Here is a 22,706-nt window from a genome sequence, read left to right as displayed (position 1 = left end):
GGAAGCCGCTACAGGGTGAGCACGCGGTGCTGCGGTTTCTGCGGCCGGCGAGGAGCCCCTGGCCCGCAGGTCCGAGAGTGTTTACAGGCATGCGCGAGCAAAGCTTCTTAGCAACTGCTTTACCCTTTCCATTCGAATGTTTGAAAATTAGGCATGGAGCATACATGTGTCTAAGAAGGTGTTTGTGCTAACCATATATGACGTAGTCATTTCTGCAGTCGTTGCCTGCGCAAGTTTAGAAACTATGCTGAGTGGAAGGAGAGGGGTTCTGCTCGTTATTCGGATTTTAAAAACTGTATCTACATGTAATGTCTCCTATCAATACGTTACCTTTTGGATTCTCACATCCGATTTAAGAAAACCAACTTCTGCCAACCTCATTTAACCTGGAACTGTTTATTCCTTAGAGGTTTTCACGTTTAGTTTGTACTATTTTAGCAAGAAGAATATTTTTTCTGTGAAATGTTCTAAGAAAAACTCCTTGATATTTTAACTAATAGTCAGTACATTTTGAAATGAGCCTGTGACGGCAGTCCAGATCCATGGTGGGGGGTCAGCTAATTTTGAAAATAGACTCTGTAAAAAGCTTTAGGAGAATAAGTATTTTGTCCTTTCTCTAGAAATGGGCACACTTATTTTCTTAGCAATTTATACCATGAGTGAATAAAGGCCAGCATGCTCCATCCCATATGCAGTCTTGCATTTGGCATGTTGCACGTGTGGGAGGAACCCGTGCTGAATTTTCCAGGGTTATGTTGTTAGCAGACCTTTTTTCACCAGAATGCATGTAAACAAGCACACCTTTTACAATTTATTATTCTGCAAAATTTGTGTCATTAATAATCGATGCTTGCAAAGGAATAAGGCTCGATTGTACTGGTGGCCTGTAAGCTCTTGCCCATTTCCTGCCTGGTCAGAAACAAGGGTCAGGAAACAAGAGTGCCTTATAGTCCTATTGGGCTCTCCCTAACTTTGATAGGCGAGGAGAGGACACAGGGCAGGAAGGGTCTCGTTTTTCAGGTGGAGGGTCATTAGTTTTGTTCTTAATGGTGCAAAACCCAAGAGACCCTGAACCTTCCACAGGTTGAGGCCGCCTAGACAGATTGCCTAGGAGGGACAAGAGGTGTTCATACTTGATCAGGCCTCAGGCACCCACACCAGTGTTGTCTGAGATGTTGGTGGCACCCAAAGAAGGCTAGTTGGAGTGACAGTTTCCCTGTACTCCTGAACCACCTCTGAGAGCTCTGTGAGAGGGGCTCCCGTTCTCGAGGGTCCCGTTCACTTCAGAGTCCAGCTCTGAGTCCCCTGCTCCTTGGGCTTTCCTGGTGTTGCAGGGCCTTCTGCACCATAGGCATTTCATGGACAGTTCATGAAGCCATTAGCCCTTCCCGCCGGTCATAAACAAATGTCGTGTTAGGGGCAAGATTGATGGTGGCCAAGTCGTAAAGCTGGCCAGGCAGGACAGAATATGATTGTGTGCAGGCAGCCACTCTCCAGCCAGGCAGAGAGACAGGGGTGTGGGACCAAGAGACTGTGTCAGAGTCTTCATCCTATCAATCTGAGGGGGCAGCTCAGGAGAGCTCCCAAGGGAAGTTTAATTTATTCTGACACTGTCCACTTAGGAAGAGAAACCCACTGAGATTTGCCACAGGGCCCCAAATGCCAGCTTCCGAAAGCCCACTTTCTGAAATCTCCCATTTCGATTTATAACACAGCCAAAAGGTTCCCCGCAAAGAGCTTTCATTATTGACGCTTTCCCTCCCACCCTAACACAAATGTCTTCCTTTGCAGTTGGGGCTCCAGCTTCTTGGCTGAAACTTCCGTGGCCTATTTCCCACCCCCACCCCGTTATCCCATCTCCCCCTTTTCAGTGTGAATGCACCATAACCATTAGGTTCTGTGTCTCTGTCCCTTTGTCTCTGTCACTTTTTCCCCATCCTTCTCCCGTCCCCACCCAAGTTTCTCCCGGATGTCCCCACTTCCAGCCCAGCTCTGGAACCTGCAGGCCCACCTTCCACTGAACCATGTGGGTGATGAGCCAGATTTGGCCCTGATGCCAAGTTTGCACCTAGGCCTCAGACAGATTTGGGGCCACACTGCAGCGGGAATGGCAGGTTCCAGGTCCCAGTCAGCTAGGAAACAATACTTAAGTAAATGAATTCCACCTCCAAAACCCATTCAGGAAAATGAAAGCCGCTTCTCCACGAACATTCTCAACATGATTACTAGTGGAAAATTGGGCAAAATGTACCATGTCCACCTTATTGGAAACAAAAGTGCGACACAGAGAGCAGAAGGCTCAATTTATGACCTAAGCTGCTTTCCCATCTTACCCTGGCCCCAAAGAAACCCTCTGGTTTATATTATTTTTTTGGTTGTTTTTTTCCCTCACTGATTTTAAATTTGCAGCATATTGAGCGTATTATGGGAGATACAGTAGGACCTGGAATTTCCTTGCACATAGACTCGGGCCTGTCCTGGAGAAGGCTGGAGCTTGCACTGGGAGACACAGGCCGCGAGAAGAGGCTGGGTCTGTGTGGTCCTCGGGAGGGCCTGGAATTGCTTCCCGCTCAGAAGCTCCCTCCTGGTCCAGAGGATGCCTCCCTTTCTCCTTAAGAGCATTTTCTTTCTCTGGCCTGTCCATGGGCCCCTCCAAGCCCACTGATCTCCCTGGGTGTCATTAGGATATGACTGTCTACCCTCTTCCGCAGCTGCGACTGCAGGCCGCTCCTACTGAGGGGACTCAGTGGGCTGCTCCTTGGCCCCCTATGTCAACACAGCTTGGTGCTACTTGGGTGGGCATGGGAGAGCAGTTTGTGAACCCAGCAAGTGAGCATCGGAGTGGGAGCCAGGGCCAGGCAGTGAGGCCTCTGGCTTGACCCAAGTGGTGGAACCCTAGGCAGGGCCTAGAGAAGCAAAGGAGGCTCCAGGGAGGGGCTCCAGCGGGGTGCGGACAAGGAACTCAAGGTTGGGAATGGAAGGAGTTTGCTGGAGAGCTCTGAGGACGACTTAGATCCCGGGTTCCGGGAGAGAGGGAGATGGAAAGAGAGGGGAGGGAAGAGGGGGAGAGAGGGACATCCCCCCTCCCATTACCTACCCCGGGGAAAAAGCAGGAAAACCAACACATTTAGCGCCATTAACTCTTAAGGCCTTCACATTTCCTTCAGTATAAAAGCAGGTCACTGGGCCCGGAGGCTGCGCTGGGTCTCCTAAATGGTTACAAACGTGCAAACCCGACAGGGGTGGGAAGCACACTTCAGCGGCGATCGGATTTTTAAAATCTGTTGGTAGAGAGAAAACAAAAATTGTCCTCCAAGTCGGCAAAATCGGCGTCCCAGACCGTGCTCAGGACGGCCCTGCGAGGCCTGTCTCCGGAGCCCCGCGCCAGCGCGCTGGGGACGCGGCAGTCCAGTAGGCCCGGCTGGGTCCGCAGCCCGGGGTTCACTCGCGGGTCGGGCCCGGCCGCGGGGTCTTTCCGCAGCTGGGATATTCAGGACGGCAGCGGCTGCGAAGCCGGGGCCAGGGGCTTCCTCATGAATCCAATGGTTTTTATTATTATCATCACCCTCTAAGGATATGCGGGCCTCACAATGGCTGTGCTGGTTATCGCGAGGAGGTGTGTGCGCTAACCCAGAGGCGAGGGTGGCGCGCCAGTCGTCCCAGGGAGACTTTAGGAGGAAGAGGCCCCACCGTGATTCCCACAGTTAGGGCAGTCTGGGTGTAGAAATTCCCAAAGAGAACTGGAGCGGTTGACGTCCTGGATCAGCAGTCCCTGCTGCCTGTGGGGCTTCCTGCGAGCCCACCCCCACCCTCTCTCCCCTCTCAGGTTCGACGGATTCTCCCGGAGGCGCAGGACAGCGATTTACAGTAAGTGTTTGGTGGCTGCGGAATAACGTGACAGTCCGTTGCATTTGCCAGCTGGCTCCTGGGCGGGCCTACCCACCAGGCGCGACCCCAGAGTCGAGTCCTCCGAGCCGCTGGGTAAAGGCCCCTCCCCCGCCCCGCTGCAGCCCCGCGTTCCCCGCGCCCAGCGCTGCCGGGGAAAAGTGGCACAACAGGAAAGCCTCGCCAGAAGGCCCTTCCCAGTCGGCTTCCTCGCCATAAAAAGCCAGACTCCAGCCGAGGTCCTGACCCCTTCCAAATATACATTCTCTTGCCCGCGGCCCGCCACTCCCGCCCGGGCCTCGGGCTGTTCAGCCTCCTCCTAGGCTTGCCCGGGCCCGTGGCTCCCCCGAAGCGGAGGGAGTCGGTGCAGCCCCAACTTCAATTGCGTGTCCCAGTTCCCCAAACAGCTTTGCTCGCTTTCCTTTGGCCCGAAGGCTGCCGCACCAGTCTCTGCGTGCGCCTGAGCGCATTGGCGCATTCGCGTGGCCAGGACTGCTGACGGCGAGCGGATGCTGTAATGAACCACAGTGCTTCAGTCCAGCCCCAAATCTCTGACCGAGCAGGAGCTTCAGGAGCGCGAGGCCGCCGGCGCCTGGACAAGTGCGAGGGCCGGAGCCGCCCAGGCCTGCACCTGGGGGCTCGCGGCCGGCGCGTGCGCACGCACGGTGGCGGGTCTGCCGGCCCCTCCCTCAAAACCAGAGCCCGGAAGCCCCGGGGCTGAGAGCCTGGCCCGTTGTCGCAGAGCTGGGGAGCGGGGACGCGGGCAGTCTAGGCCTTCCCACTTGCCGTCGGGGCTCTTTCCCGAAGCAGTAAAGGGGTCCCAGTGCCCATAGCAGAGCGCGCCCAAGCGGACCCGCTGGCTCCCTAATTCAGAGATCAAAGGGGCAGCTGAGAACGGGGCGTCCGCTGTGTGTGACCCCTGACCCTGGAGGAAGGGCGGGACTAGGCGGTGGGGCCTGGGGTCAGGCCGGGGTCGTCAGCTCTCAGCAGAGGCGCTCTGGCTGCCGAAGGGGTAAGGGTGGGGTAGCCTGCCCCAGCGTCGTAGTCGTACCCGCGACTTGGAAATGGGCTTTGGGGATAGAGCTCGCTCCCAGCGGGCCCTGCAGGGGAAGCCTGTAGCTCAGGCCTGGTCGGTGCAGACCCCCGGGCCGGCTCGGGGGCCCTAAGGACAGCAACACGGCCCGAGGTCCAATCGCGAGTAATAACCCCGACGGCACAGCCCCGCGAAGACGCCCAGGCACCGGGGGTGTGAGCGGGGAGGCCTCGGGCCAGCTTGGCATGGGGCGGGGACGCCTCCAACTCACGGAGGAAATCAGGCCCAGACCTCGAGTGTTCTCAGGGGACACTGTGGACGGTGGGCCTGCTCCTAGCACCGCTTTGTGCCCCATTGTCGCTGCTGCTTGTGAAAAGTATTAGCTAACCCCGTGAGGACAATCCACAATTTTTGGAGGGTGCGGGTGCCATGTATAGACGTGAAGATCTCTTTGTAAGGCACGTCCATACATACGCAGGGACACTCGTTTTGTAAAACCTGGATGGGCACTGCCGCCACCCCTCTATGCTACCCACAGACAATCATGGCTCCAGGTCATGGAAAATACATGGTCCTGTATGGGCTGCACCTTAACACAGAATTTACCCGGTAGGAATTCCCACATACAAAGAATGTGCGGAGGGTGCTTTGAGATTTGTGGGGGAGGATGTTAAAAAGTTATTTGTAAACAATACATTTAAGGTTATTTTCAAGTGAATGTTTAAAGTGTTGCTGCCTGCTCCAAGCTCTAATAACACAGTGTTACAGTAACACTCCTCGAATCTGCCAGGAGCCCTCCCACTGGCTGGGTTCGAGGTGGTTGGTGTAGGTGAAGGTGATTAAAAGGGGCGAAAAAGAACCCAAAGCCGCCTCGGTAGGGTTTGCCAGAGCCTACCCGCCCCACGTCGGCGCCAAGGCCGGACCCGGCCTTCCGAAGGAGCCATCTTGTGCGAGGCACCAGCGGCCCACGCCCTTTAGCGCTCCCTTAAGGTCGTGCGGCCTGCACTGCCCAGTCTGCGCCCCTAAACAGCTGCAGAGGTGTGACAGGTTTATTATGCTGGGCCTAGCTCACTCGTAATTCCTTAAAGACAAAGGGCAGCAGAGAGAGCCAGCAATGGGGCTTGGCTTTCAGGTCAGATGGCCGCTGGGAGGGCCAGGTTCCACGCACCTCCAGCAAAAACTCCAGGCACTTCCAGCATGAACTCGGGCAAAGCTGTTTTGCCAGGGTATGTGAGTGTACTGAAGGTTTAACTTTCTCAGTTTTGCCTTACAAAAAAATCAAGGTGGAAAATGTTGTATAACATTTGAAATGAACAGCCAAAGTTTGGCAGAACAGGAAAAAATACGTTCACTGAAATTTAGTTGCGATTTAAGATAGAAGAAACCTGGTAGTCAGAATTGTCTTGAAGGATGTCCAAAGGAAATTCTCTTGTAGCGCAGAAATAGACAAAAAATACCGAAGTAAATCTGTTCTCTTTTTATCCTTTTAGACATATACAACCCGAAGCCAAATGAACACTCCCTCCTTCCATGACTCAGGGTGCAGGAGCAGTGAGAAGTTTGCAACCAAAAATACTTTTAATTTCCTTCAAACACGGATGCTGCCGTCCATTTGGAGTAGAATTCAACATCATGGCTCCACTGGAGTTGCAAAAACTCCTGCCTAGAATCTCTCCTGATTCTAGGTGTCCAAACAAGCAACACTGACTTAAACGGGGCCACCTCTAGCCTGAGGGCCCCTGGAATGGTATCTCTGGGGTGTGGGAAGGGAGGTTCAGAGGACAGGGGGTGTCTGCCCATCAGTGTCAAGACTAAGGGGAATGTGACTCTGAGATTTGGGGGAGGATGTGTGTGACAGTGGGTTTGGGAGTTGGGTTTGCAAGTGTTTGCGAGAATGTGTGACTGTGAGATGGCATGTTTGTGGCGTGTGTGTGCTCTTGTGAAGGATGTGCGTGGATATTTGTGTTTGAGCCGATGTGACACCGCATGTGGATGTATGTGTGTGTGCCTGCCATCCTGCCCAGGCTCAGAGGCCTGGCCTCCCAGCAACCATGTGTTTTCAATTAGCAGCATCCCGCCTGGGAGCGCAGAGAAGGCAAGTCCTGGGCAGCTTCTGAGGAGCGGGTGGGCTAGCTCAGGCCCCCCAGTTCTGCTCTGTCGAGGGTGAGGCCACCCCGGCCAGCATGCTTTCGCAGCAACTGGGCAGCCACACAAAGGGCCCTCTCTCCTGAGCCAGCCGTTGGAGACTCAGTCCTCCCCCAGATCATAAACCTGCCTGTGAAGACGTTCAGAAATAGTCTACCCACACTCACACACACACAGATGTGCAAAGGCTGGAATTCCATTTGCTATAAAGTTTTATTTTATTTTGCTTGGAAGGGGAGTGAGGGGGAGAAGAGTCCTGACCTAATTTGTTTTAGGGCAAAATACTGTATTTCATGCAGAGGTATACACCTGTACACAAATCCCTGCTTGCTGCCTGTGGGTGTCCTGCACATGTGTGCGTCAGCGTACCTGTTGCTGTATGCCATACACAGCTCAGGAGCACACACCTGTGGTCATACCCAGGCCACCTAAATGATGCACTCAACGAAACCAGATCCAGTGATCTGAGGCTGAGCCTTAAACCTTTTTATTGTAACTTCAAATTAAAGCTGATGTCCTTCAAGTGCCTAGCACAATGTCTGGCATGTATCACTTAACATAAATTGAGGAATGAATACATTAAAATTATATTTTAAAAGTGACCTAGTACTAATAAGAGGCTGGAAATCAGCACTGTGTGAAAGATTCTAGACCACAAGGAGAGGCGCAGGCTCAGAGACCTCTAGGTAACCCGGGGGCTTTGCCATGGAATGTTCCAACAATATTTGCTTACCTTCAAGTTTCTTCTGACCCTCCTCTATTTCTCAAGCCTTCTGTTGAGATGGTGAGAGCCCTGGGTTCTAATTATAGTCAACAGAGACCAGCTTGGGTGTGAAGTCCTCCTTTCTGCAGGCACTAGGTTTCCAGAGTGACTTGTCACCAGGAAGGGAAAGAAATGTCCCAGGCAGAGACTAAAGAGGAGGCTGCCCCAGCACCCCTGCCCCCCGAGCCTTGCAGGAGTCCTCCCACCAGGGGCTTTCTCAAAACAGGGCAAGGCCTGGATTGTGGGGTTTTTGTTTGGGGACTGTTACGTCAGTGTTTATAACTCGGAGAAAACATCCACACTGACCCTGTAAATGCTAGTTCACAGAAAGACCATTTTTAATAAGAAAAAAGAAAAACAATTTGAAGGCCCCACAATTTGTTGTCTAACAACATAATTTCAAGTAAAGTGAATGTGATTAAAACATCGTGATTTCACAAAGCCATTCAAAGGAGGCTTCGAGAAAAGCAAGGCGACCCAAACCCTGGAGTGTCACATCCCGGCTGCTACAAACCTCAGCGGGGTGGCCCCGCTCCTGTGGCTGCGACATCGCAGTGGCAGCAGGGGTCGCAGGGGGCCCGCAGATTCGCGCGCCCCTCCCTATCCCCACAGCGCGTCTGCACGGTAACTGAGGCGATTGTAGCCGGAGGGCGGGCCGGACTCTGTGGCCGTGCTCAGGCGTTGGGGTTTGTCCTCATGAGCTCCACGTCGGCGTGCACCATCTCCTTCACCAGTTCCTGCGACACAGGGGTGGGCGTGAGGGAGGAGCTTCTGCCACCCTCTCCTAGTGACACCCCACCCCGGGTGTCGGCCCCGGAGAGGCCTCCGAGTCCCTCGTTCTCGCACCCCTCCCTTCTCCCGCACCCCGCCCTTCGGGCCTTGGGCGCCTCAGGCGCCTTGCCCTGAGAGCTGCCGCTCTGCAGCCCAGGCCCCGCAGCGGGGCGGCGTGCGCCCTGAGAGATACTCACATCAAAAGCGACCCGGGGCTTCCAGTTCAGCTTCTGTTTCGCTTTGGTGCAATCGCCCTGCAGAAAGTCCTGAGGAAGAAGAGGGACAGACGAAGCAGGCGTAGGTCAGGGGCAGCAGGTCCTGAGCCCCGGGGACCCCACCTTTCTGTTCCCTCTGGCCGCACAAGGCTCCGGGCTTCCCTGCTTTCGGTCCTTGCTGTGCGCGTTCAGCTGCGACTCTCCGCGCCGTAAATCACGAAGTCGCGGTTAAGAATGCGCTGTGCGGCCGTGACCGCGATGAGTCCCCAGCTCGCCCCAGCCACCTCCACCCGTCCACCCCCCTTCTCCCTGACGCGTCCCTTGGACTCTTAATGATTTTTTTTTTTTTTTTTTTACATTAAGTTGTCAGGGACGCTACTGTGAGAACTGTTTCAAATTACTGCACTTCTCCGGCTAGGAGGGAAGTGAGTTAATCACCAGGCGCCCCTCCCAGCTGCCTGTGTCCCCGTGTCGCTCAGCTCCCGCCGCAGGGCTGGCCGGGCCAAGCGCCCATCCTACCCAAAGCCACCAGCCCTGTGGGGAAGGGACTCGGGGTGTGGGGTGCAAGGTCCCAGGATTCGGGGACCCAGCTGTCGCAGCGGGAGCGTGCGCCCCCCTCTTTCTAATGCGGCCGTGGGTGTTCCTTCCCAGCCCGCAGCCGGGCGCGGTTCTTCCTGCGAGGTGGCTTTGAGCTTTTCCGACCAGAGTAAAGTCAGTTCACGCTGCCTCCCGCACACGCGCACGTTCATAAAACGAAACTGGAGTTTCACGAAGCAATACTTAGCCTTACCGTCCAGGGACTCTATACAAGGTCTATTTTATTCTACCCCTAATTACTCGGTTCGATTCTGTTCCTAAGAAAATGCAAATCTCGACCCACTCGTCCTTCCACGACCCAGCACGGAGCTGCAGCCAGCACTCGGAGGACCCCGCTCCGCCCGCCACCGTCCCTCTGGGAGTGCCTTCCCCCTTCCGCCTTCCCTAACTGCTCCACTGGAGGAAACGAGGAAACAGGGGCATTTCATTTCCATCCACTTAAGAGGCTTCCTTGGAAGGAAGACTGGCTAAAAAAAAAAACCGGTGGAGAAGAAATTAATCCTGCTCTCAGCCCCTACTCACCAACGTCTTTGTTACAGCTCTTGGAAGACTGATTTAGATGAAGATTGAGATGAGAATTTCAAGATGACTTACATAATAGGAAAGAAGAATGGAAAGAAGCAAGGGGAAAGGGAGGAAGGAAAGGAGGGAAGAAAAAAAAAGACTGAGATACATCATTTTTAGAAATGAGATAAGGATTTAGCTTTTCCATACACAAATGTACTCATCAAATAGCACGTAAGATGTGATTCCTTGAAATAAAAAGAATGGCAGTATGAAAACAGCCGATCTTTAACGGTGAGAAATACTCGATTACTCTATTTCAGCTACGTACAAATTAAAGAATAGGTTAAAAGGAGTTTCATCATGTGAAATTAAGACAGTCAAACTGCCACTGAAAGCCTTTCCCACTTACTGTCTTCACACTTCTCTGAAACTTGGCAGGCGGGGAATTTGTTCTAGAGTCATGATGGGAAGGATCAGGAGGGCAGGGGCGGGACCTGCTTTGCCCTGCGTTTGGAGCTCACCTTCTCTGCGAAGCCTTCTAGAGCGAAGGCTGTTTAGAAGTACTGAACGTCTGCACTGCCGGCTTGAAATGGGGCTCCAGCAGAGTACACACAGCGACTGCGCGCTCTCGTTCTCATCATCCATCATGACTTTTTCAAACGCTTTGCATTTCACAATACACTAAAGTACCAGTTTCCTCCCCAGAGTGTTAGTAATACTAAAACAAGTTATTTCTGCTGGTCCTAAAAGTCCATATACAGGTTCTTCAGGAAAAGTAGAATACAAAAATTAGTAATTAGCAATTTAACATAGCACTACAAGGAAACAGCAGTATAAGCAGAAAAACAAAGTGATTTATTTTTCTTTCCCCTCCCTAAATAAGCTTGTATATATTTCTACAAGTCTTCTATTTTGCTATAAGCATCACACAAAGATACTCATTCTTCTTCCCAGAGGAAGCTGTGCGATGTGGAGTCCTGCAGCCAGCCCATCCCTCCCCTCCCTCGATCCTATAGCAGCTCCATGACGGTGTGGCGAAACATGTTATTGTTTAATCACATCACACTGGCTGTAAATCAACCAGCACCGAATACGATGCAATTCAGGGCTGTGAACTTATAGTTAGCAAAACCCTAAAACCCAGTTTGGCTTCAAATAATCTTGGTAGGCTTGGGAAATGGAGGTTTGTATTGTAATTACATTTCCTGTAGTTTTCTACAAGTAGCTCATAATATAAAAACAACCAGGGAACTGCAATTAAGGAAAAAGAAAAATGGTTTTCAAAGGTTTAGAAACAGACATTGCTACCATGTACTATAAAAGTATTTCATTGAAACCAGAGACGCACCCACTTAAACTTCTCAATTTAGTTCTGAGCCTAGCTCCAACACTGCAGTCTAGCTGCTTCCTTTAACCTTCTGCCAAGGCTCTGTCTCCCTTAAATTTAATTAGACCAAGGGACCTTGGGAAGAAAAAGGATGAGGTCCCCTCAGAACAAAACATCGGCTCTCTATGCCAGCTGCTCCTAGGCTGACATCTGGACTGGGCGGTAAGCTTATGTTCCAATCAACTTTTAAGGAAAGATTATGAGCATTCCAGCTTATTTTACACTTAACTGTTCCTGAAGGAATTTCTTACTTCTTCCCATTGTGTCATTTATAGAAAAGATATATATAGTCAGTGGTTCATTCTGCAAGGTTCTAGGCACAGGATATACTTAAGGGGTGGCATGGGGAGGGCCTGGTGGGAGAGTGCACGCACCTCTAGAAGGAGAGCAGGTTGTGGATTCCCTTCTTTAAATGAGGCTTCCTCTAGCCTGAGAAGAAATCAGGCGGTGGAAACTGTGCTCATACAACGAAGTCCGAACTGCTGTGCTCACATACAGAACTGCCTGGGGCATTGAGGACCGAGAGGGGAATGTGGGCCACGATACACATTCCTTTTATCTTTATTTCCCTCTTAAAGATATTTGAATTCCACAAATCCCCTCCACTAAGGTATCAGCTTAGGATCAGCTCCTAAGGACTAGAGAGAAGAATGAGATTATCTACTGCGCTCTTTTCTTCTTTTTTGACAGTTCAGTTTCTTCATTATGCATATGCTTACAGCCTTAATATGACAACGGGGGTGAAAGCCGAATTAAAGTGATGATTTTATGTACAGTTTCCAAAAAGGACTCCGTGCACTGGGTGGTCTGGAGCTTTCCTTGAAAAAAGAGAAAATAAAGCTTTGAGAAAAATTTAAAGTATTTCCATGTGAATATGACATTTCCGGAACTCTGGCTTCTGGTGTCTTCACTATTTTCATTGCTATTCCTTAGGTGAACTATATGGTTTCAATATGTAATTTATAATTGTCAAATTCAATTAGGTTTCACTGAGCCTTTTACAGCAGCAAAACAGCAGGAGGGAAGGGAGAAAATGTCTCTGTCTACACGGTCCTTCATAGTTCTGACTCACGGACTGCAGTGGATTCATTTGACCTTCAGGAGCTGTCCTCTAGCTGTATCATCTAGGCATGCATTTACAGAGTTGCAAACAGCAGCATGGAGGAGGGCATGTTTGGCTGCAGCCATTTTTCAGGCTTTCCTGGCTTATGTTCTTGTTAGAGTGAACTGATAAAGAGCCAGACCAAATCCTGGAAAAGTCATTAAGCCAGTTTCCAAGCCCACAGTAGTTAACGCAAACTCCAGAAAAAGAGAGACCATACTGTGCCATTATCATCTACCCTAACTAAAGGTCCCTTTCCTCAGATCTCTTCCATCTAGGTAACAATACGTCCTGAAAATCACACTGGTTAGTTTTTGTTCCTTTTATTCTGATCATTCTTTAACACATTCATTCCCTTAGACACTCCCACCTCTATACCACTTTCTCTACCACCATTGTGGGGAATGCTATTAAGTAGATTATATCGAAGAGGATGATTTTTTGAAGTTCACGGTTTCATTTCATTTTCTCCCCTTTCCACTGAGGTTGCTTGGGGAAAACTTCAATATTTAGTTCAAACTATGTGTTGGATGCTACATTTCCTCAACAGGTCTGCTTATAAGGTTTGCGAAGAACATCTGTTTAGGTGGAGAAATATTTTAAGAGTATGAGATCTTTTGGCAGAATATTGTGAAATTTCTAATGTACATCTTGGAAGAAACTGACTCTTGAGTGCTATAAATAGGAGAAGATGTATAGACAGGGATGTTAATAAGGAAAGCTGAGACTGATGAAAGCCTTGGCGAAACAGCTTCAGGAATTTAAGATACAGAGCCGTGAGTGGCACTTAGTATTCTTTTTTTTCCCCTTCTACTTTTCTTAGAAAAGCAAAATTGAGGAATAGCTCAGGTTCCAAGGGAATAAAAGAATGCCAATGAATTTGGTTCTTGATCCAACTTTCTGCTAGTGTAGAGTGAATAAGAAAGCTTGACTCGGAGTAATGTTTCTTTTTCAGAAAGACAGAGCTGCTAAACAACAACAAAAAGCCTCAGGAAAAAGCTCTAAAGTTGCACAGAACATCCTAGTCAAGATTCCAGAGAGTTGAGAGTAAGACTGGGAAATAACAAAAAATGAATTCTGAAAGCTCCCCCAGAAAATCTATAATATCGATCTCTCTTACTGGGTGTAGCTTGAAGCCTTAGATGCTCATGAATTTATCCTTTGGTTTAATCCTTCCCAAAGAGGGAGTGACTGTCCACGCAGTGAGAAATGCTGTGGCGTTCATAGCGGTAATGAACATTTCCCCTCTCTGTTCCCCTTGCTGCTGTATATCCACACAAAGCGAAGTGGAAGCCAGGCCTCTCCTTTAATGACAAGGGGCGATAAGAGAGGAGAAGAAAACAGCAGGCGGTCCTGTCTACTCAGGAAGCAGGACTCAGTGGGACTGTCTGTCAACAGACGCTGACAGAATGCCAGCAGAGCTCAAACAATGCTCAGGCAGCCTGGGGAAATGGAGTCAGTCAGCACTGACCCAAGGAGGGTGCAGACAGTGGAGAGGAAGTGGCGGAGGGAGCAGGACAGTGCGAGCAGACCCTGCATCGTGGCCTCGTCTGTGACCACCCTTATGGAAGCTGCTATGTGGCAATAAGCAATGGTGCAGACTTGGGAAAAAACCACCAGTGGGCACTCCCACTGTTGCCACTGTCACCTCTGTGGGAGCCTCCTTGGATGACTCAGGATGTGCGGTCCAGTCCTCCTGGATGCTGCCTAATGGGCACTTGAAGATCCTCTGACCACCCCTCTCGCTGATCCCGCTTTTTGGATGGGATCGCAGTTGGTAAAATTTGTCATTTGGGATCAGCAGCTGTTAAGCGCTACTGAACAAATGGAAAGAAATGCATCCATCCACATGCATGCCCCAGATACCAGCGACAAAGCCCAGCTAGTACAGTAGAGCTTTCGTGGAAAGTAAATGAGAACATGGTCTTCATTATGTGCCTAGTTGTCAATAAAGCATAGGACGGTAAAAAAATCACAGGTATTCACTTCCTGAAAGGAGAACTTAATGACATGTATAGTGCAACTTATACATAAGTAGGTCTTTTTTTTTTTTCATTTATATTTAAATATATGGTGGACATAGTTGACATAAAACAAGAATTGTAGTTAGGCAAAAAAGGGCTCTGTGAGCTACACAGACAACATAATTATTTAGGAGAAATACCAGATTTAAGCAAGTTATCTTCTTTTTAAACAAACTTTTATGAAAAATTCTGGAGAAAGCCCTTTCTAGCAGACATGCTTGAGATGTGTGGAGGCGCAGCGGTGCGCTTTCCTTTATGGGGTGAACCGCATGTGCTCCGTGCAGTCTGTGCCACCCTGAAGCTCATTCCTTTCCCCAGACAGCAGCCCAGGGGTTGTCCACTGGCTGCCCGCCCTTTGACTGGGACAGAGGAGTGGGCCCCCCCACCTCCTGAGTGGGGCCCAGCCCAGGAACATGCTCACTCTCTGTCCAGTCTAGCCCTGTGCAACTTTGAGGACTTCCCTGTTCAATCAGGCTGCAGTCTGAGCTGGCTGAGCAGAGGAAAGCACCTCTCAGAAGCTGCACTGGGAAGCTTCTGGGGAGCCGCTTACTCATGGGTAGGTGTCTAATAGGTTGCTTTAAATGAAATACGCTTATAAGACTTTGGGGATGTCATCTTGCATTTTACATATTTACAAGGTGCTGTGTCTGTCTGTACCTGTTCTACATCTATAATTGCAGTCGTAGAATGAATATTGTGTTAGCTTTATTTCTTGATCCCTGGTGCTTACAGTAGCATCAGCCCGGGGAAAGCTAGATTAATTACTGTAACTAGAGCCCTCTTGGTTCCGGTTACTTCACTGATCTCCTCCCTGACTAGCTGATATGGGGTTGGGGGTGGCTGACTCATAGTTGTAATACAGGGGCCATTTAATGAAAAGGAGATAAGATTGTTAGTGACCTCAGCATTCCAGGCTTCAAAGCCAGCACCATCTTGGTTGGAAATTACTGGTTACTGTTAATGACTGGATCTAGGGTGTAAAGATTTACCCATGCTGGAAAGAGGTGGCAAAACCCTGAGGACAGGAGATAAAGCACCTTTGAGTGGACCAATTAGGGACTCTTGTGACATCGCTGGCAAGTGGCACCTTGGCTACAAGAGGCAGGCTGCTGTGCTCTTGCCACTTAGGACTTTCTACCCTCAAAGCGCTTTATAGACATCAGCTAATTAAACCACAAGACAATCACATCCAAGATGCAACTTAAAAGATTGTGTATCTGTGGCAGGTGGCCTCTTTCCTAGAGATGAAAGTTCTGTGCAAAGTATCTCGGAGGTCAAAGCTAAAGCACTTGTCACTGGCTTATCTTTACCCTGCACCTTCTCATCCAGGAAGGCCTACCGAGGCCACAGGGGATCCCGAATTGCGCAAGAGGAAGGTAATTTTCCTTAAGCTTTTTTCCTTCTAGTTTGTTAGGCAATCTACCCACCTCTTAGAAATGTCCCGCTTCCCTACTGCTTTGAGCTTTGGTATTACACAGTACAATGTAGATGGGATTTTTTCCTTTGTGGCTTTTGTCAATGTCTACAGTGTATTAAGTCCTCCAATTCTACGCACCTCACTTCACTCATCTGTCCGTCCATCCGTCTGTCCGTCCGTCCATCCATCCTCCCCTTCCTCCCTCTCCCCAATCCAAATATAAATAACATAACAGGGTCATTCAAACATACACCCACAGGTTCCTCCAAATATTCATTCCCTCAGCCATTTCTTAAGAAATTCAAGGCCAAGCCAAACACCTGACCACATATGGATTGTTAGTTTTTGGCCATTTCTCTGGGGACTTTTATATTGGAGAAAAGACTAAGAGAATCACTATGATATTTGTTAGCAAGTTTTTTTGAGAGGTTTGGAGAACAGATGAGCATGATGATGACTCTTTAGGTTTACTGTAATTCTGTGAATTGGCCACCCATCAGCACAGGAAGGCTAACAGGGTTTTGTCAGGGGTCTATACTACATGGTCACCTGGTACTCCTTTATATCTTCATGAGAGGAACAAAGTCCTATACTGAAATGCGTCTGCAGAGGTATTTCAGCCAAGTACTTGGGAATGTCACAAAGTCACCTTGTAGTCAGGTTCTGGACTAGGAGCCAGCATTTCTGATTCCTAGTCCAGCAGTCACAACACTCAATAGGACAAAACCCTCTGTAGAATGTGTTATAAGCAATCCACTTGACACACATTAATTTGAGTGGCAAAGAGGCCTCTTAGTAATAGATGGTATGGACATACAGTAATATCAACTTAATGCTGGATGGAAACCAACACAGAAGAGTCCACATTGTATGATTTGATGTATGTGAGGTCCTAAAACAGGCACCGATGGTGTTAGAAACAAGCTTGGAGGACAGGGGAGGAGTACTGACTGGGAAGGTGTGCCAAGAAACTTTCTGGAGCGATGCAGTGTTCCTTATATGAACGGGAGTGTTGGTTACATTTGTCAGAGCTGATCGAACTTCAATTCAACATTTGTACATTTAACAGTATATAGATGATATCTCAAGATTAAAATTTTGCTAGGTGTGGTAGCTCCTGTCTATAATCCCAGCACTTTGAGAGGCTGAGGCAGGAAGATTGCTTGAGGCCAGAAGTTTGAGAACAGCCTGGGAAACATGGCAGGACCCTGCCTCTGCAAAAAAATTTTTTTAATTAGCTGGGTGTGATGGCATTTGCCTGTGGTCCCAGCTACTTGGAAGGCTGAGGTGAGAGGACTGCTTGAGCCCAGGAGTTTGAGGCTGCAGTGAGCTGTGATCACACCACTGTACTCTAGCCTGGGCAACAGAGTGAGATCTTGTCTCTAAAAGAAAAAATTCTTAGACACAACCAACATGGAGACATTGCTGGAGAGACTGGGAATCATAATGTGGCTCAACCACTTAGCTCTTTCTTAACACCTCTGAGATTCAGGTTTAAATCTGTAAAATGGGGAAAGCAATGTTTGCAAAGTTGTGTGAGAATTTAAAATTGCACAGGAAAACCAGCTGGAACCATTTCTAATTCATCCTATGCAGGCTTTCCATTAAGCCTATTATTTATCACTAACATGTAGGAAAAATAATTCTTTTAATTTTTTGTATTACCATCATGGATAAAGATACAATATTTTTAAGTGGGCTGTTTTATAGTTTTTCTTTGATATTTATATGCAACTTTTACCCTGCACCCCAACCCTTCCTCTTGTTTTAGACAATTATTTTCTGAATAGCTGTAGCAGAGCATAGAGGATTTTGTACTCTGCTGCTCCTGAATGTTTGCAAACATTTCACAGGCTCTTGCTTGCTTGTTGCTGCCCATTGACTGCTTTAGGCCTTGGGGAAGCAAGCATGGACGAGAGAAGGCCATGCTGTCATGAAGCCCATGTTCTAGGGCTGACAGCACAAGAGTACCTGGAGACATGAGTTTCGGCTGATGGGCGCTCGAGGGGGCGACTGCGGAGGAGGCTGGCTTGTTGGAGGGTGGGAGAGCACTCGGCCCTGGCTGCGTGTGGAAGGTCTTCCACAGAGGTGACTGGATCAGAGATCTATACAATGTGCAGGGGCCGGTCACAGAAAGATCTGGGGTGTGAGGGTCTCTTGGGAACACTGGAGGTAAAGGGCCTTAAGGGAACCCTGGAGAGAAGGCTGCTGTGACGGCATGGGGGGCAAAGGGGAGAGGAGCCCATGGCCACAAGGCTGGGAGGGATATGGAGGCAGGCACTGCTGGCCTCCCTGGTGGTCTCTGCCATGAAGCCCAGGCCTTTCCCAGCAAAGCCACATGGTCCCGAGGCCCTGCTGTCCAGTCACAGTGACTGTGCCTTGGAGTACCTACAGCCTGCGGGCGATGGCTAGAGGTTGGAAAGCTGGCTACCTCAACTTGATGGAGTTTACAAGTCTGATTTTCTGGTGCCAATTTTTGAAAGTATGGAATTGATTAAAAACTGACACTTAGCTATATGCTGTTTTAAAAAGGTGGATGAGGCTGGGTGCAGTGGCTCATGCCTGTAATCCCAGCACTTTGGGAGGCCGAGGCAGGCGAATCAGGAGGTCGAGACCATCTTGGCTAACACAGTGAAATCCCATCTCTACTAAAGATACCAAAAATTAGCTGGGCGTGATGGCTATTCGGTAGGCTGAGGAAGGAGAATCACTTTAACCTGGGAGGCAGAGGTTACAGTGAGCAGAGATAGTGCCACTGTACTCCAGCCTGGGTGACAGAGTGAGACTCTGTCTTAAAAAAAAAAAAAAAAAAAAAAAAAAAAAGGTGGACGAGTTGTTCTTGCCCTACATGCCCCAACTCTAATCCATAATCCCTCTTTCCCTGGAAAATCTGCCACCCTCTGATGTTCTTGGGCCACCTAACCTAAAAGCACCTGGTAACTGAGGTGTGAGCCACTGTAGTGGAGAGTCAGGACTGCACCCAGCTGGCCCTGAGAGACGCGGAGACGAGGGATCACCAGAGGCCAGAGGCAGTGACCTGGCCATGCTACTCCAGCACCTGCTAGGGTGTGCCGTGAAAGGGCTGTCCCTCTTCTGGCCAAATAAAGACGCGCTCAGCCTCTGAGGGCCCCTGAGATGCCACTCCACTCTTCATTTCCTCCTGCCTGCAGTGATGCTGTGACCCTGAGCTTCCCTTGCTGGCTAAGGGCCTTATCCTTCCCCAGTAGTTCTCAAGAGGATGAGGCACAACACTGAAACTTGCCTGAGTTTTGAGAACATTTTTACCATATTCTTGTGCGTATGTGTCTGTGTCTCCCTGTCTGTCTCTGTCTGGGTGTGTGTCTCTCTCTGTGTCTGTGTGCACTGTGTAAAAGCCCACAGCTCATCAACAGTGAGAACCCACTCTACTTTGAACTCCATCCTTTGCTGGCCCAGCACATCCAGTACGGAGTTGGGCTTTGTGCCGAGCCACAGGGGGAGTTTTAAGTTCTGGAGGCATATGCTGCGATGGATGGGTTCAAAGATGCCTGCAGATGCTGCCGTGGGTTAGAAAGAGGGGCAAGAACAGGGGGAGAGACCAGCTAAGAAACTCGAGCCACAGATGTGGTGAGAGACGATGGTGGCCTGGACGGGAGGGGTGGGGTGGAGATATAGTGACGGAAAGATATAGTGAGCTTCGGATGATCTTGGAGAAAGACCCCTGGGGCTGGAGGTGGGGGTGAGGGAAAGAGGACTGAGAACTTCTACGATTTTGGTCTGAATGGGAACCTTTTTATTGCTTTCAAAGACATTCTATGAAAATCAACAATGCCAGGAGCAAAATTCTCCTGGAAGTCTATGTGTCCCTCTCACCACAGCCCTGCCAGCATTACATATCATCTCCTTGTTCAGGAAACCTCTCATTTCATGATCAGAGAACAGGGACTCTTCCAAAAGATTACTTCTATAGAATCACCTGCCATCTCTCCTATCATTCCACAGAGCATGGCGTCTTGTTTTGATCCTGATTTGACACCGAAGGCTCTCTGCTGAGAGAGAGTCTGCTTAGCTCTGAGAAAGGAGCTCTGCTTCACACATCCTGGCTATGCTCCTGTGAACGGGAGGCTGAGGGGAACCAGTGTGTCTTCTTCTGAGACTCTGGCCCATGGGACAGGCAAGGAAAGGGTTAAGGCAAGCTGTGTCCACCGCACAACCAACATGGCCCACTTTCATCCTCCGGCTGCAGCAGGAGGAAGTCCGAGAGGGGCCTTTCACATGACATCATAAAAGCCTGATTTATCGCCAGCCACCAAACATCTAGAAAATCATAACATCCTTTCAGGAAAATGCAGTGGAAAATAATCAGGCTGACTTTGATGGGAGCTTTGGTGGGGACTCCGAGTGCGACACTGCGCGGTGACCCTTGGCAGGTGCTTTATTTTGCCTCAGGGCCGGCCTCATTGACAAGACCGAGGGGCTGTGCTGTGTAAAGCCCATGGGGGAGTGTGGCCCTCCATGCGGATGAAACAAGAGTTTACTTCACACTCTGCCAAGTTGCCTAAGATGTCACTTTGGTGGATGTGAAAACACTTTGGAAAAGATAGCTGTATCCGAACGTGAGAAATTACCAATTACAGGAAGAAAACTCATGCCTTGTACATGACCCACAGCCATTCCAGGGAGGCTGGGTGGAGCCTCAGCACCTCCAACACTGCATCTGTGGCTTGCTCTTCTCTGCTCTCAGCTGGGGCTATCTTTAGGACATTACCGTTTGGTGAGAGCCCTTTCCTCACAAGGCACTTTTCCTACGTTGCATTTCCAGAGTAATGTGCCACTGCGGCAGCCTCTTCATCACAAAGAGGGTTAGGAGATGACAGAAAAGAGAGAGCCCAAAATGTCAGTGGGCATAGAAATAAAGGGATGAGTTCTGCGTGCCACGACAAATCTGTTCCAGGAATGTCTGCGTCTCTTTGGTGCTTCTTTTGCTGAGTAATTTGATAAAACCACTAAGCAGGAACCTCTTCTTTGATGTGTATAACATGCTCTCCAAATAAACACAGGAAAGAGGGACAAGGGCGGCCTAGAGTGTGGGATAGTTCTGGAATTCTGGCCACATCAACTCTAAAAAACCTGTTGGCATAGAAAGGAGAACTATCTGGGCACGGTGGCTCATGCTTGTAATCCCCACACTTCGGGAGGCTCAGGTCGGCAGATCATTTGAGGTCAGAAGTTTGAGACTGGCCTGACCAACATGGTGAAACCCTGTCTTCCAAAAATACAAAAAATTAGCCTGGTGCGGTGGTGCACACCTGTAATCCCAGCTACTCCAGAGGCTGAGGCAGGAGAACTGACTGAACCCGGAAGGTGGAGGTTGCAGTGAGCTGAGATCATGCCACTGCACTCCAGCCTGGGTGACAGAGTGAGACCCCATCTCAATTAAAAAAAAAAAAAAAAAGGGAGAGAGAAGAATCCCTACTCTGAAGATCTTGAGATTCCAGAGCTTTGAAGAATATAGATGTTATAAAGATCGAGCCAGGACTAATAAAGGGCTAGCCTGAGGCTGAAGGCTGGCAAAAATGAACACTTGGACTCCGTTCAAAGTTACTTTCACTTCATTTAACTGTTACACCAGCAAGTGTGCAGTGTGAAGATTGCTCATAAGATGATCAAAGACTCATGTGAGAACACAGCCACCAGCACCTCTCTGGCCGTCATGAAGGTGCCTGGAAGGTTGCTGTTGATGTGACCCCCATGGAGGAACAGGTCCCCGTGGAGGGATGAGTCCCCAGGCTGGAGACCTCAGAGCTTGGCCCGACACCATGAGCCTAGGATTGGGGGAACCTTGCCATGCCACGCTAACGTCCTTGCAAGTTTGATTCTTACCCGCACCGGCGGGCCCTGGAAGGTCTGCCCATGCCTGACTTGCCCAAGGTTGTGCAGGAATGGGAATGGCATGGAAGGCAGCGGGGAGGAGAGGTGGGCCTGGCCTGCGGCACAAGCTCTGAGCCTGGGCTTGCCTCACCTGCACACGGGAGAACATTGGGGCTGGAAGAACTCTAAAGGCCCCTCTCCAAGCTCCTGCTTGCCATTCCACCAGGCCTGCTGGTGCTCGAGTCGCAACTTGAGACTGCTTCTGTGCCTTGGGGACCCCACACTATGACTCCTAGCCTAGCGCCGGGCATGGCTCCATGGCAGCTGTGGCTGCCAAGTGGTAGGACTCCAGTCGTCCCTGCTGGGCTCCATCTGGTTCGTGGTCTGCACTGAGTCTGAGTCAAGCCAGGTGGCCGGGGAAGCCGGGTGACTCAGCACATTCTCAGGTGGCAAAGGGTGGTGGAGAGGCCCCCCCTGGCCCTGGTGTCCCTGCACCTCTGCCCAGTATGTCCTTTCCAGGCATCTTTCCAGGTCTTTCCAGGCCCAGGAGCCTTGCAGCTGGGCATGTGCTTCCCGGCCGGCCCTGCAGGCAACACTTGTGAGGAGGCAGGTGGCCTGGAGGGTGGAGGTCTGACTTGGTGCTGATGTGCTGAATGGGCCCCAAGGGAACCCCTGCTTCAAACTCTCCCCTGTGAAAGCACACCTGGACTTTAGGGGAGCTGTCACTTATGGCAAGTCAGGCTCTCTGGGTGCTTATGCTATCTTGTGGCTATCAAGTGGACACCTGTGGCACCTTATTGCCCTGGGTGGAGCATGCCATTGAAGCAGTGGCATACATCATGGCATAAGGGGGAAGCAAGTTCCCCAGCAACACAAATCATAATCCAATGGCCTGACCTCCAGTAGACTGTTGTGGGGACAGAGGCCTCTATGCAGAAGACTCACACCTGGCTGTTCAGGATGTTTTTTTTTTTTTTTTAACCAGTTTAGGCAAGGGTTCCCTGAGGATA

At 50.0% G+C, this 22,706-nt stretch overlaps 1 protein-coding gene and 1 long non-coding RNA gene across 2 annotated transcripts in view; one reads left to right on the top strand and one right to left on the bottom strand.

Moving 5' to 3' along the window:
- The first annotated feature begins 3,666 nt into the window (after positions 1-3,666).
- On the top strand, positions 3,667-6,651 carry LOC116531385. Its single transcript, XR_004260401.1, has 2 exons — positions 3,667-3,867; positions 6,409-6,651. It is a non-coding gene; the product is annotated as an uncharacterized LOC116531385 (long non-coding RNA).
- A 1,489-nt stretch (positions 6,652-8,140) lies between these two features.
- GMDS (GDP-mannose 4,6-dehydratase) overlaps positions 8,141-22,706 on the bottom strand; it is a 636,169-nt gene continuing 621,603 nt past the window's right edge. The window contains exons 10-11 of the mRNA XM_032250133.1: positions 8,795-8,863; positions 8,141-8,563 (exon numbers count right to left, since the gene is read on the bottom strand). Coding sequence (XP_032106024.1) covers positions 8,501-8,563; positions 8,795-8,863 — 132 coding nt within the window. The 3' untranslated portion in view covers positions 8,141-8,500. The remainder of the gene's footprint in view (positions 8,564-8,794; positions 8,864-22,706) is intronic.

Source organism: Sapajus apella, unplaced genomic scaffold (assembly GCF_009761245.1).
Source record: "Sapajus apella isolate SASKATOON/1434 unplaced genomic scaffold, GSC_monkey_1.0 scaffold70, whole genome shotgun sequence".
Taxonomy (NCBI): domain Eukaryota; kingdom Metazoa; phylum Chordata; class Mammalia; order Primates; family Cebidae; genus Sapajus; species Sapajus apella.
This window is presented reverse-complemented; position numbering and strand designations above follow the sequence as displayed.